The 14,559-nt window shown below is 42.4% G+C and overlaps 1 protein-coding gene across 1 annotated transcript in view; it reads left to right on the top strand.

Annotated features, from left to right (window-relative positions):
• Positions 1-14,559, top strand: part of EGF (epidermal growth factor) — a 125,092-nt gene that overhangs the window by 17,777 nt on the left and 92,756 nt on the right. Inside the window, exons 2-5 of the mRNA XM_083178130.1 lie at positions 5,827-6,026; positions 6,622-6,803; positions 8,405-8,635; positions 12,423-12,622. Coding sequence (XP_083034256.1) covers positions 5,827-6,026; positions 6,622-6,803; positions 8,405-8,635; positions 12,423-12,622 — 813 coding nt within the window. The remainder of the gene's footprint in view (positions 1-5,826; positions 6,027-6,621; positions 6,804-8,404; positions 8,636-12,422; positions 12,623-14,559) is intronic.

The raw sequence follows: 14,559 nt of genomic DNA, 5'->3' as shown, positions 1-14,559 counted from the left end.
GGGAGTTTGACTGGGGCAGTACACCAGTCAAACCGTAATGTGTGGAGTAGAAGGGTAGAGCTTAAAGCTTGTTGACACGATCATATCTTTCCCATATTTCCCCTAAAGTAGTTTTGCCAAGGTACCAACAAATCAATGCCACCTGATTTAAACTTAATCAAAGGAGCCAATTACGAGTCCTGTTTCGCACAGTCACGAATGTGCAGCGGCCAGCAATCAGCTGGATGCAGCACTGCTATAGTGAAGAGCCACCTTGCAAACTAATGTGTACACTGTGGGAATGGATGTGTATGGCTAGCAAAGATTTTGCAGCCATGCAAAAATGTCCAAATCCATTCGTAAGACTCGCTATCAAATTATATTTTTACTGGTCACCAGTCATCGCGGGCTCAGAGCAGCCGGAGACTTTCTCAGCGACTGTGATGAAATCAGCCTGATCGAGGCTGGAGCTGACATCACACACCCTCCCCTAACAGGCTTTGGCATGCCTGCATTTTCCCAGACACTCCCAGCTTTTTTTCCGTCATGCCTAGCATTATCCAGAACACTCCCACTATACTGCGGAATACCACCCACAGACACCTACTTCCTGCCAATCACCTTGCGAATGGCTGGCGAAGAAAAAAAAGTATCATGCTCTCATCACAGCATAGCATCGCGCACGCACATTGCGGCCCATACACATGCTCAGTGTATTGATTATCTCCCGCTGTGCAAATTCTCAGCCATGTGATCACGTCTCAATTGTCCGCAAAATGACCAGTATTATACAGTTTTCCTTTAAAGAGTCAGTTAATGATTCAAAAGAAAACATTACAGCCAAGTTCTTAAGGTGCCCATACACGGTACAATTATTGTATACAATATCGCATCGCATCTCATCTCATTGCATCGCACAGGTTTTGCGTAGCACATACTTTTTGTACTAGATCTCATCTCATCTCATTGCATTGCAAAACCTGTGCGATGCAATGAGATGAGATGAGATGCGATATTGTATACAATAATTGTACCGTGTATGGACACCTTGAGAATTTTTTTAATGTTTTCTGTTAGATATTGTGTAAAATAACAAGTACAAATAGTAGTAATATTATCATAAAATGCAATATTGTATTAAATGCTAGCAAATTTTTCTTGTATTAGTCAGTGTCCTGAAATTATGGCTTAACATTCTGTCTCCTCTGGTGTCTTCCTGCCTGGCATACTAATGCCCTGCTAAGCTTCATCAGGGCCTTTCTCATGCTTTCAGATAAGTGCAAAATGTGTGTTTGTCTACAGTACCATTCAGAGCTGCCAAGGATTTGAGATTGTTCATTATTTTCACTTGTTCCTCTAACGCATTATGCGTTAAGGTGAAATAAAGGGGCTTTTCATCACTGCTTCGGGCAGCTCATTCTTCTATTCATAGCAGCCTGGCGCGATGCTGCAGTGTGTCTTTGTATTTTGTTAAGCCACTTTTTTTTTACGGCCTCTATAATACCAGAGTTGCTGGGATACGAGGGCACTAAAATGTCATTGTGCGTCATGGTTAATTTAATGGTATGTAGGGTTTACGGAGTTACATGGCAAATGTGGTTGGCGTTTGATACTGGTTATCCAAAGAGCTTTGTTTTACAGAATATAAAAATTAAAAATGGAAAAAAATAAGTAGTAAAATATTTTATTTACTATATATACAGTTACTGGTGATTTTGGTGTTATTTTTTTCCAGAGCTTAATAGCCCCAAAATGACCTGCAAATATATTACACTACGCTAAAGGAAATATGAAATGTTAAAGGTTAAAATAGACAAGTAGCATAAATGCGATAAACCTTCTATCAGATGAGATGGTCATGGGTGCAGATCACTTGACCTTAAACTCTACATTAAATAAAGACACTGGGGCAGATGTATTAAGCTTTAACAAGAGATAAATCCAAGGGTGATAAAGAGAGATAAACGTCCAGCCAATCACCTGCTAACTGCCATGTTACAGCCTGTGTTTGAAAAGAGTCAGTAAGAAGCTGATTGGATGGACGTTTATCTCTCCTTATCACCCTTGCATTTATCTCTTGTTAAGGCTTAGTACATCTGCCCCACTAAGACATAGATTTTAGCAGAGAAACTGTTAGGTATTTACTAAAATGCAAAGGATTCTTATTAAAGAATGTATGGAAGTAAAGAAAGGACGGCCAGAAATCGGGCATTCTGCTATGCACAGCTACAACCAACAACAGGCATTGCAGGACACCTCTGTAAGACACAACCTTCTAACTTGACTAGACACCAGTTTGGGTGATGATACTGCCCCCTGTAGGGGTGGTACAGCCTACTACCAGTCACTGAGGGGAGTGCACCTCAACTAAACAATTGCACATGTACTGGTGACCTATCGTTCTTTCCCGCAGAAAATAGCTAACATCAAAACCACAAACTTCACAAAAAGGGGAGGGAAGGTGGGAAGCCTGGAAGCAGAAGGGCTCTGGCCTCCCAAATCACCCCTTTTAAAAAAAAACTAATAGCACTACCATAGGCTACTAAAAAAGATGTGATCAGCACCCATCTCTGCCCCTATCCTACCCTATGCCCTACACCTATCCTACCTTATGCTGTACATGCGCACACAGTGATGTGTATAACCAATGTTTGCATGGATCTGCAATGGGTAGGTGTCCTCCCTTACATCTAACAAGCAATGTCCAGCTGTAGTTCAGTCTTTGTCTCTTCTAACACAGGGTGCATGGGTCAGTGTAGACAAACAAAGGTACTAGGATATGTAGGAGATAATGTAGACATACAGCATGAGGACAAGTGATATAGTGATCAGAATATAACTGACATAAATAATGTCAGAAACATATGTACATTATTTAATATGTTTAACATGTTGTGGCTACAGGGTTATTGCTTGTATCGATATGCAGAATTTCAAATGCAGAACATCCCTTTCAGAGTAAATGAATGTCCCAAAATAATGCAGGTACTCTTTAAATTCTTAAATTCAGCTGATGTGGTAAAGGTAGAGTGTAAAGTATAATATCAGCACAGAGTACATGATACAGGTCCAGAACACTTCTGTGTATTTGATAAGAGACCCCAAGGTACATCTAACAGTTCTTACTACACTAGGCTGATCCTTATAGCTAAGGTAAGTGCAGACATTGATTACGATGCACAATGAACTGGATGATGATTAGCTGTATAATTGATGGATGTACATACCACCAGATTTTACATGAGCACCTGGAAGCCAGACCAGGAATAGGAACACAGATGGCTGGATGCAGTGGCGGCTCCAGAGGTGAGGCTACAGCACAGTTCAAAATTCATAAAGGAGAGCCACACCAACTGACACTCTGGGGTTTATTCTAGTTCAGGGGTGGCCAACCGGTCAGAGGTAAAGAGCCGAAAAATATCGGTAGTCAAGCTAAAGAGCCGACATCATGCGCGCGCCGAAGGCGCATGCACCAAAAAAAGGGGCTAGTCTATTTTGACCCCTTGGGTGGGTGTGATACAAATATGCCTCCAATAGTGCAGTGCCATATATACATATGCCCCCAATTGTGCCAGATACACATATGCCCCCCACGGTGCCAGGTATGCACCACATGGTGCCGGGTATGCCCCCACAGTGCCAAAAAGCTGCTATGCCCCCACAGTGCCACAAACTGCTATGCCCCCACAGTACCACAAACTGCTATGCCCCCACAGTGCCACAAACTGCTATGACCCCACAGTGCAAATTTCCCAGCAGCAGCACTCACCGTTGTTGCTGCTGCTGCCAGGCGGGGAGAGGACAGTCTGGTGTCCCCCTGCAGTCCTCCTATCATGTCACCGATGGGAGGAGAGCACAGCACACCGCGTGTTTCCTTCCCCCTCACTTCCCTGTGACTGGGCCGCCCACCAATCAAAGCTCGCTGGCCGGCTCCTGATTGGCTGCTGGCCCACAAGCTCTGATTGGCTGACGGCCCAGTCACAAGGATGCACAGTAAGGGGTAGGAGAGATGCGCAATGCGCATTCTCCTCCCCTCAGAAGGAGAAGGGATTCAGGGAACCGGCAGCAGGGGGGACTGGGACAGACGGTGGGTGGCGGGCAGCAGTGGGAGCAGGAGCCGCACTTTACAAGGGGGAGAGCCGCATGAGGCTCAAGAGCCATAGGTTGGCCACCACTGTTCTAGTTCATTCTTTCTGACAAAATCCTTCTTAGATGGACAAAACCATGTGCACTGCAGGGGGGCAGATGTAACATGTGCAGAGAGAATTAGATTTGGGTGAGTTATTTTGTTTCTGTGCAGGGAAAACACTGACTGCTTTATTTTACACTGCAATATAGATCTCACTTTGAAGTAAAACCCCACCCAAATCTAATTCTCTCTGCACAAGTTACATCTGCCCCACCCGCAGTGCACATGGTTTTGTCCATCTAAGAAGGATTTTGTCAGAAAGAATGAACTAGAATAACCCCCTCTATACTGACTCACTGGCAATTGATGGGGCTCCCCAATTTGAATTTTGAACTGTGCTGTAGCCCCTCCTCTGGAGCCAGCAATGGCTGGATGGAAACTGTACTGAAGTTCTAGATAGGCCCTTCCAGGAATCAAAAACAGGAAACCTAGCAACTGTATCAGAAGTCTGAACCATAGCATAAGTACAGCAACCAGGCATGAGAGGCACTGTACATGATCAATGTTTGAATTAGCATTCTGCAAAGTTGTGCTTAGTGGAGTCATAGTGTACTATGGGGAAAAAATCCAAACAGTGGAGGTCATGCAGAGTCAGGTGTGTAGAAAATGTTCAAATAATAGTTGTAGACATACAGTATGTGTTAGCTGTATCAGTTGTGGGGACTGGGCGGCCAGTGCAAATACTCACTGATAGTGATGGCACTAGGTAACCATTCTGGTTGGCTGAATGCAAATTTAGCTCTGAAGCTGATAGGTGTTTTTCCTCATTGATATGAATTGTGTGTGTGTATTTAAAAAAAAAAAAGATATATATTTGCTACTTTCATATGTTCGAGAAGAAATTTTATATTTGATTTACAAGGTGTTTTTTTTTATCCAAATAAAGCCTATCAGTGAATGCTTTTTTTTGCAAACAAAAATGTAAAAAATCTTTCTCTTAAACCCCTCTTGATGCTAACAATCTCACTGAGTGCACACATTGTATAGTGTTTAGCCAGCATATGAGATGAGCAAGTTTGGAAGTGAATTTTTCAATTTGATACAATATAAATACAATATAAATGGGAGATGAATTTAGTGGACGGGAAAAAGTTGGATGTTAGACAAAATTACTTTTTATCTGAACTCAGCCAATAAATTGGTGTGCGTCTTTAATGGTCTGGCTTCTCACAGTGGGGCAGATGTTTTCTTAAGAAGATAAATGCAAGGGTGATAAAAAGAGATAAAAGTCCAGCCAATGAGCTCCTTACTGACTTTTTTCAAACACACGCTATAACATGGCAGTTAGCAGGTGATTGGCTGGACATTATCTCTCTATATCACCCTTGGATTTATCTCTTGTTAAGCTTAATACATCTGCCCCATTATTTGGTAGGATCTCTTACAACAGGGCGCTGCGATAGAAGCCCATAGGCTTCTATAGGGCAACAGCAATCTGAAGATTCCCACCACATCCAAGCCCCGGAATGTATGATATTTTTGGCTTTTTGAATATGTGGAGCATGGTCAAACCTCCGAAAATGCCATTTTAGCCTTTTGCTGCATATCGCTCAGTGTGAGCGATATAGTTTAGTAAAGTAGTTTTCTTTAAAAGAAAGAGCAATTGATATCATATAATAAAAAAAGAATTTATATGAAATGTACATCTACTTTTTCAGGTCTAGCGCCCTTTCTGTTGTTCAACCATGGAAATGACATCCTCAGCATTGACAGTGATGGGACAAATCTCAGAACATTAGTGCCCAGTGCTGGATCTTCAGTGTTGCTGGATTTTGATCCTCAGGAGCAAAGACTTTACTGGCTGGATCCTAACAGATACTTTTTTCAAAGAATTTTCTTAAATGGAACTAAACGAGAGGTAAAATGCCACATTTTATATCACTGAAATAACACATAAGAGGATGTGTTTGTGTCTTTCTCTGTGATCATGTGTGCCATGCCTACCTATATACAAATGCCAATTGAAGATGGGGTATCAGTTTTTGGATTTCTTCCTCTAGTTTTAAACCATCATTATACCAGTAGTGCCCACTTGTTATTATATACCACCCAATATGTTGTACTTCCCATATTTTTATATATGAGCACAATACCTGCTAGTAGTACTCAGAATTTATTATATACAAGCAGAAGAACCCATTCTTAAAAGCACTGAGGCTCTTCTCAAGAGTCCTGGGCTGTGAATATGGGAAAAAAGGGGAACACACTCTGTGGCTAGGTGAATTCATACACATGAACTGGTAAGGTGGTTTCACCAAAGTGGTAGTAAGTTGTTGTTTTATATATTTACTTTGAAATATGAGACTAAAAATGTTTAGGGTCTACTGGGCTTCTTGATTTTTAATGGGTTAACAACTATGTGATACCCTCTATTCAGTTTTACAACATTATAATTCTGACTTTAGGTAATTTTCCTACTTAATGTGTATGTGACTATTATTTTTCTGTTTCAGAGAATGCGTGCTATAGTTAAAGGGGCAACAAGATTCACACTGGACTGGAAAAACAAGAGAATTTTGTGGTCTAAACATCACAAAGGAACCATAGAGTGGACCGACATGAGTGGGAAGAAATCTCAAACCCTTTTGAGAGGTTTAGTGCTTCCCACGTTCATTTCTGTTGATCCAGTGGAGGGGTATTTGCAACTTTAGAACTTAGTTTGAATTACTCATTTTAATATGTTGCATATTTACTGTATGTGAGCAGAGCTGAATCATTTCTTAGGGTGGAAGGGTCCCTCTACACATCAATTATAGATCCCTACCTTGCCACTTCGGTGAAAGGGGAAGATCAAATATCTGTTGGAACGTGATGCTATATCTACAGTTTTTATGAAATAGAGACTTTTTAAAATAAATTTGTTATATGGACTTTTGAACTGCTGACTGGAATGATATATCTTTAACAATAATTAAGGCTTGTATTGGTCTTAACATCTGACCCTTATACATCTGCCCCAAAGATACTAGCTGTTTTCAAATTTGATTTAATAAATAAGTGTCAATGGGGCAGATGTATGAACCAGCGTTAAGTGCAAAAATGCACTTATTGCTGGTTAACTGGGGGGGGATTACGATTTCCCTAATGTATCACTAGTGCACCTAACGTGCGCTAGTGACAGTTAAGCTCGGCGGGGCTGTCCCTGCAATCCCCCTCAGGGATTAACGGCCGGGGCGATGTATTAACAGCCTTCAAGGCGTTAATTCACCCGGCTGCTTCGCCAGCTCAAGGCTAGCGTTGTCCTATACCCCACTATGGGGACAACGCTAGCCCTGCATCCGGCTTGGACTGCGCTGGAGATCTTGCGGTTTTAGCGAGATCTCACGCATGCCCAGAAAGCCGGCCAGGTGGGGGGACTGCGAGTGCGCATGTGCGGGGCGGCGAGGGAGCCAATAAGGAGAGCCGTTCACGCTGGGGATAATGGCTCTCCTTATCTGCTTAATACATCTGCCTATAACGTTTCCCGCTTCTTCGCGTTATGCTGGAGAAGCGGGACTCGTTATTCGCCAAACGTTATAGGCAGATTAATACATCTGCCCCAATGTGAGAAACCTGTTTAATTTATTCATATACAGTATACCAAACAGGAGCTAGTGCGTAGTCAGTAAGCCACCATATTTTAACACACTTTATTGTTTCTTTGTACTCTTGTGTGAGTTTTAAATAATTTTGCCAGTTTTTAACCATAATAATAAAGGTTACATTTTATTCTTGATCGTGAGAGACCATAGAGGTGCACCACACAAATTACATTATTTTCTTAGTTTGTTTAGCATGTGGCCACAGTAGTGCTTTTAGCAAAAAAAAAAAAAAAACATTCTGGAAACTATGGTTTTCGGAATAATATGGATAACAGATATCCGGATAAGGGATACTCAAACTGTATATAATGGTATAGTGTGGATATTTTCAAACATACTTTTTTAGTGAGTGCTCTCTTCCCCCATTTACTGTATGTGGGGATAAATATATATTAAAAATATTGTTTTTTGGGGGGTCTAAACAAATTTTATATCACTTTATTGAGTATGGATTGGTGAACCTTCTCAATATATGCTAAAGGGATTTACCTTTAGTGCATATCTATTATGCCTGATAGCCCTAATAGCGGGCGAGATTATCACGCTGTCGTAGACATTAGTAGAGCTAACTGCTACAAGCAAAGATGTCACTTACCATTGGCTATATAGTACCATACTGTATAGTATAACTAACATGGTGTATTTTCATTTTTAGCTTTCTATTCTGGACATCTGGCCGTTCGGTGTCTGTCATTGAAAGATCCAGACTGAATGGGACCAGTGTAACAACCATTCTTGAAATAAAAGGGGTGCTGAAAGGCCTCATCCTGGATACAACTGACAAAAGGATATATTGGGTGATGTCTAAACAAGAGGATGCAGAATCTAGTATTGGCACATGCACATATTATGGGGGTGCTGCCAAAGTAATTAAGTATCTAGGCCAGTAAGTGTTTATACCTTATATATTGTTCATGTGCAATGTGTCTCATCTGTTGTGTTCAGTTGGGGTTGTCCAATGCTTATTCTAGACTTAAAAATTATATATTTACCAAAAAATAATGACTAAAAATAAACAATTACATAAGTCTTCTACAAATAAGGCTAATGACAGGGTAAATTACTTTCCCCTTTACTTTAAATACTACAAGAGGCCACTAAGGCCAGGTTCGATTCAACTGAGTAAACCACCATTGTTAGTTGTGGACAGTGGAATGTATTAGTTCCAATAACCACTTCCACGTGTGCCTGCGGTCAGGACAGAGTCAGTGTTGTATGCTCTATTTACAGACGTTCTGAGAGTGAACACAATGGTGCCAGCAGAATATTCTCCACTGATAGCCCTATTCCCCAGGTGTAATTGTTGGTTACACACCACACATTACTTAACATAACATTCTTTTAAAATACAGTCAACATATTCTTTAATGTAGAATGCATTACAAGCATATGGATTGGCATGGTAATACAGGTACACCAACGATTTTCCGCCATAGTTGGTTCTAGCACTGAGCCGTATTACAGATTTTGCTGGATTTTCAATGGTGTCACCTGAATGCAGGGAGCCCCCCCGCAGCTCGATTCCCCCCTCACCAACCCCCCACAGCTTGTATCCTGCTTGCAAGCGATACAAGCCTCCGCAGCAGGTCTCAGCCCCCACCACAGCGTGACTCTCCCCTTCCGCATTCCGATACCCTCCAAGTTCCCCTCTAAGCCCTCCCACTGCTCCCGCTGCCGTCCTAAACACTCCCACAGATTAGTTTACATTTACCACCCATAAAATCCTACCTCCCCCTGGTACCCGATGAACCGGACCATTGGTTGCAGGAAAATCAATGGGAAAAATATTGGACTTTTTTTTTTATTTTAACTAAATTTATTTCAGCTGTTTGGTTTTAAAGAAATAACTGTAACAATTTAATTTAAGAGAACCATACTAATGAAAAAGCCTTTCAGTTTTCTAATGTATAGTTCATAAACAATAGAAATAAAAATAACACTACAAATCACCAATGGTAAATGTGAATGTATCCATTGAATGTATGACATTGTTTTGCCTACATTAGCATGATATACTTGCAGGGTTGGACTGTGCCATAGGTGTACAAGGGCAAACATCTTCCTCATTAATTCATTGGACAGGATAATGGATGAACTTGGGTGATTGTTTGTTTCTAAGGAAACTTTACCAAGATTAGCCTTCCTGTCAATCAAAGTGGGTAGTCATGTCCCCTTCTCCATAAAGCGGCCATGTTTTTTAAATGACCCAGTGGCGCAACTATAAATTTTTCCCCCCCCAGCCCAAAAATTTTTTTGCGCCCCCTCCCCACCACGTACTGCCCCTTATACTTTATGCAATACATCTTAATGTCACTTACACTATATGATACACACTGTAATGCCACTCACACTATACACCCCACACCATAATGTACCTTACACTATACACCAAATGGTTAGGGTTATAGGTTGTGGGGGTGTGTGTGAATAGTTAGGGTTATAGGTTGCGTGGTGCGTGCTTGTATGGTTAGGGTTATAGGCTGCAGGGTGTGTGTATGGTTAGGGTTATAGGCTGTGGGGTGTGTGTGTATGGTTAGCGTTATAGGCTGTGGGGTGTATGGTTAGGGTTATAGCCTGCGGGTGTGGGTGTATGGTTAGGGTTATAGGATGCGGGGTGTGTGTGTGTGTATGGTAGGGGTTATAGGCTGTGGGGTGTGGGTGTATGGTTAGGGTTATAGCCTGCGAGGTGTGGGTGTATGGTTAGGGTTATAGGCTGCGGGGTGTGTGTGTGTATGGTAGGGGTTATAGGCTGTGGGGTGTGGGTGTATGGTTAGGGTTATAGGCTGTGGGGTGTGGGTGAATGGTTAGGGATATAGGCTGCAGGGTGTGTGTGTATGGTTAGAGTTATAGGTTGCAGGGTGCGTGCCTGTATGGTTAGGGTTATAGGGTGTAGTGTGTGTGTGTATGGTTAGGGTTATAGGCTGCGGGGTGTTTGTGTATGGTTAGAGTTATAGGCTGTGGGTGTATGGTTAGGTTTATAGGCTGTGGGGTGTGTGTATGGTATGGGTTATAGGCTGCGGGGTGTGTGTGTATGGTTAGAGTTATAGGCTGTGGGTGTATGATTACGGTTATAGGCTGCGGGGTGTGTGTGTTTGGTTAGAGTTATAGGCTGTGGGTGTATAGTTAGGGTTATAGGCTGCGGGTTGTGTGTATGGTTAGGGTTCTAGGCTGGGGGGTTAGGTGTACACAGGCAAACTTCAGCAGGTGTATTGGTGCAGTTATTGTACTTATCTGCTCCTGCAGCTTTAGGAATATGCAGCAGGCAATGCTCTATGGAGGTCTCTCTGCTGGCTTGAAGTCTGCACAGCCGTGCAGACTGGAGCTGGAGAGATCTATGAGGCAGACAATGAAATAGCGCTGCAGGCGCTATGCGGGAGACACCATCAGGCGGTGATTGACAGCTCCCCTGCCACACTGACACAGCGGACTCCATTGCCTCAGAGCAGCTGAATATATAGTGGGGCTCTGCACACTACAGGAGGGACGCTGACAGGCACACAGCGCGAACACACTGCAGCGCTGGGACACCCCACAAGCAGCACTACAATTGGCTGGTAAGGGAGCGCTGAGGGGCTAACCATTGGGGGGCTAACTGCGCTGTCACTCAGGGATGTGACAGCGCGGGATTGTGCTGGGGAACACCTATACCTGGGGATGGTGGCTGCGGGGGACAAACAGCCTGTGGACTGCTGCTGGTTGCCGAGCGCACCTCTCCAACACCTGCGTCCCTGTGGCACCAGCTCTCCCCTCCACCATTAGGGCTGCCTACCCCTAGTTACGCCGATTGGCCAAGTCCCACTGTGGTGACCAGACACACACCCTCTGATGTTTACCCCCACCTTTTAAGCTTGGGCCCCTATCACTGCATTCCTTAGTGAACCCTTCTTACAATTAACAGCATGCATTGCCTAACCCTTTGTTAGGCACAAGTTTGATTGGTCCATTGTAAATGTGCTCAGTCATCTGTGTGTACCATCATACCATTCAACATTTAAAGGGCAGAAATCGGTACATATACGGAAAGGGGCGTGGTAATGGACAAAGTGGGTGTGGTCACGTCCCCCTTCCGAATGTATACTGGGCATTTTTTCACATATGTATTTTACATTTGAAATTAACTTCATGTCATATAAAAATATCAGAAATGAAGTATCTGTATATACTGCACAGCATATGCAGTTTATTATTTGTGCAACTCACATGCTCCAAGCCATCTGCAGTCCCGCGGCTGCCACAGCGCTGCTTCTCCAGTCATCCAGAGACCTCAAACGTGCATGGCCGCCGCCAGAGGCTTTGCCTTTACAGAGTGCTGGGGGTTCTGCAATGCACACTGGGACCCGAAGCGCACCACTGGGAACGGGTGCAGAAGCCCGAATTACAGATTTTCTATCCACAGGACACCCGATCCTCAAGTTGAGAAGAAGGATTCAGGAGCCGCCCCAAAAAACGGTACATTCGGTACACTGTTATTTAGCCGGTATAGACCATTTAAAAACGGTACTGTACCGGCTAAATCGGTACCGTTGGAGGGTATGTGTACCATCATTAATTAAACAAGTCTGCCATAACCCATGATTTACTAGTAGTATAATGATAAACTGTTTATAAGCAATGAAAGTTTCTGACACATTGAAAAGAATTGATTTCAAACTTTTTTTCCCCATTTTTTTTAGTTCTTCTAGACACAGCATTTGGGGGCTTTCAATTTTCTCTGATCATATCTACTATTCAGAAAGGAAATCTACTTCCATCCGAAGAATAAATAAATATACTGGGAAAGATTCTGTTACTATAATCTTAAAACCGACGTTTATGGACATCACTGATATACAATTAATATACATCAGTGCATCTAGTCAGTACTACAGGTCTGGTAAGTTGACGTATTATGAAAATGAAAAACGTATCTTATTACTTCTGATATTTCATTATTGTATGTGGTTCCATCTCCATCCAATTAACTATAAACAGATGCACAGGTAATTGTACCAAAATGGTGTTGTGACCCATAGCAACTGCTCAGACTTTGTTACAAACATTTCCTTTGGTATAAGATAGGTTGCCATGGATAGCAGAACAATTTTGGAAGAATTAAATAGTTTTTCCCCATAGACACAATATGTCGCCCGTATAGAAAAGATGTCTCAATATATGAAATATGGGCGCTGTAATAAAGAGAGGCTAATACTCCCCTGTTAGTGTGTTAAGTCCTGTTAATGGCGATTAAATATGACCAGAGAGACAATAAGTGAAAAGCGCAGGTTACGTAATAAGTCCGCAACCAACGTACCCTTTATACCTAACTACGTGCGTACAAAGCGTAGCGCAGCGTAGTGTACCTTTTATTGTATTATGTACACAGAGAACCAGTACCTTAATCAGAGATTCCTTCGCAGTATTTTGTCTCTAAACTGCGAATATACCTTATCGGACAGTGTCCGTAATATACCTTGTCGCTATTATGCGAATAAACAGACACGACCACTGTATAGAAATAAGGAGATAAGAACTCCGTAAAAGGATGTATTTAAGTCCCTAATGGACAAAAGGGGGTTACAGAAATAAGAATAAACAGGTATAACAAGTAATACAATATACTAACAATGAATACTAAACAGACTCTGCTAAGGGGAAAGAAAACAGATACAAGACACAATCAGCCAATCAATACAATAAGGATGAATACCGTTAATGCAACCGTTACCGTTCTCATCAAATATGCGAAGTGTAGTCCGGTCAGAGCTCACTATCGTTCAGGGATGAACTATAGTCCGGTGGTCAGGTCAGGGAAAGGTAGATGTGCCGAAGAGACTTTGGCTGCTCTGGGTCGCCTATCTTATAGGGTCAGAAAGGGGAGGTCAAAGGCCGTTCTCATTGGTCAGGGGTCGAATGTCAGGTCAGCTGTGATTGGGGGGTAAGCTGATACACCTGGTTTGGCTAGGTCCAGGGGAGTGAACTTTAAGAGTCCTTTGTTCGGTGGTTTCGGCGTCAGCAGTGATAAGAACTGGTTTCATCTGGATTTCTTTGTTACATTCTTTCAACAGAAACTGTCCCTGGATTATGGATTATGTCCATAACTATCGGGCAGTGTATATTGCGAAATATTCGCAATGACCGGAATACTTCGCATAATGAACTGAACGGAACGGTACTAAACACGATACAGACAGATGTATGCAGGGCTAACTAAGCTATGTGTGGCGTTCTAAACCTTTAACTATATTTTACTTAGTGTCAGTATGTATTTATGAATTTATGTGTGATAGTATGGCTACTCTTCTGGTCCACTTTGCCACGCATACTCAGGTATGGAAACTTTATTTGCGCAACTCTGCGAACCAAAATGGCGGCCATACTATCCTAAAATGGCGTGTGTGTAACTCGACTTCCATAGTCCACCCTTTAACAGTAATTATAAAACTGTTACAATACAAAACATTTCACACGACAATACAGAAATTCATAATCCTAACAGAGAAATTGGGATACATGAATTAAACATATAAGGGGAGTAAACCATCTGCTCTCGGCCGATCCAGGATCATGGATAAACGATGGGCCGCATTTATCGAACAACCTACTCAGGGTCACGAAGGATAATGTACAATTTTGGGATGAAAATAAAAACAGGGGTGGTTACAACATATACACGTTCACAAATATGGTTTCTTTAAAGGGAGGTGGTTTCGATTTTAGGGTCATATACCAAACCCTGGTCTTCCTCTGTATCTCTCGTTCTTACACTCATGATTTCGGTACGTTTTGTCTTTCCCCGGGTTACCACCTTTATACATTTGAACAATAGCACAA

This window comes from Crinia signifera, chromosome 1 (assembly GCF_055691185.1).
Source record: "Crinia signifera chromosome 1, ASM5569118v1, whole genome shotgun sequence".
In the NCBI taxonomy this organism is placed as follows: domain Eukaryota; kingdom Metazoa; phylum Chordata; class Amphibia; order Anura; family Myobatrachidae; genus Crinia; species Crinia signifera.
The sequence above is the reverse complement of the archived record's forward strand: the minus strand, read 5'-3'. Positions and strand labels throughout refer to the sequence as shown.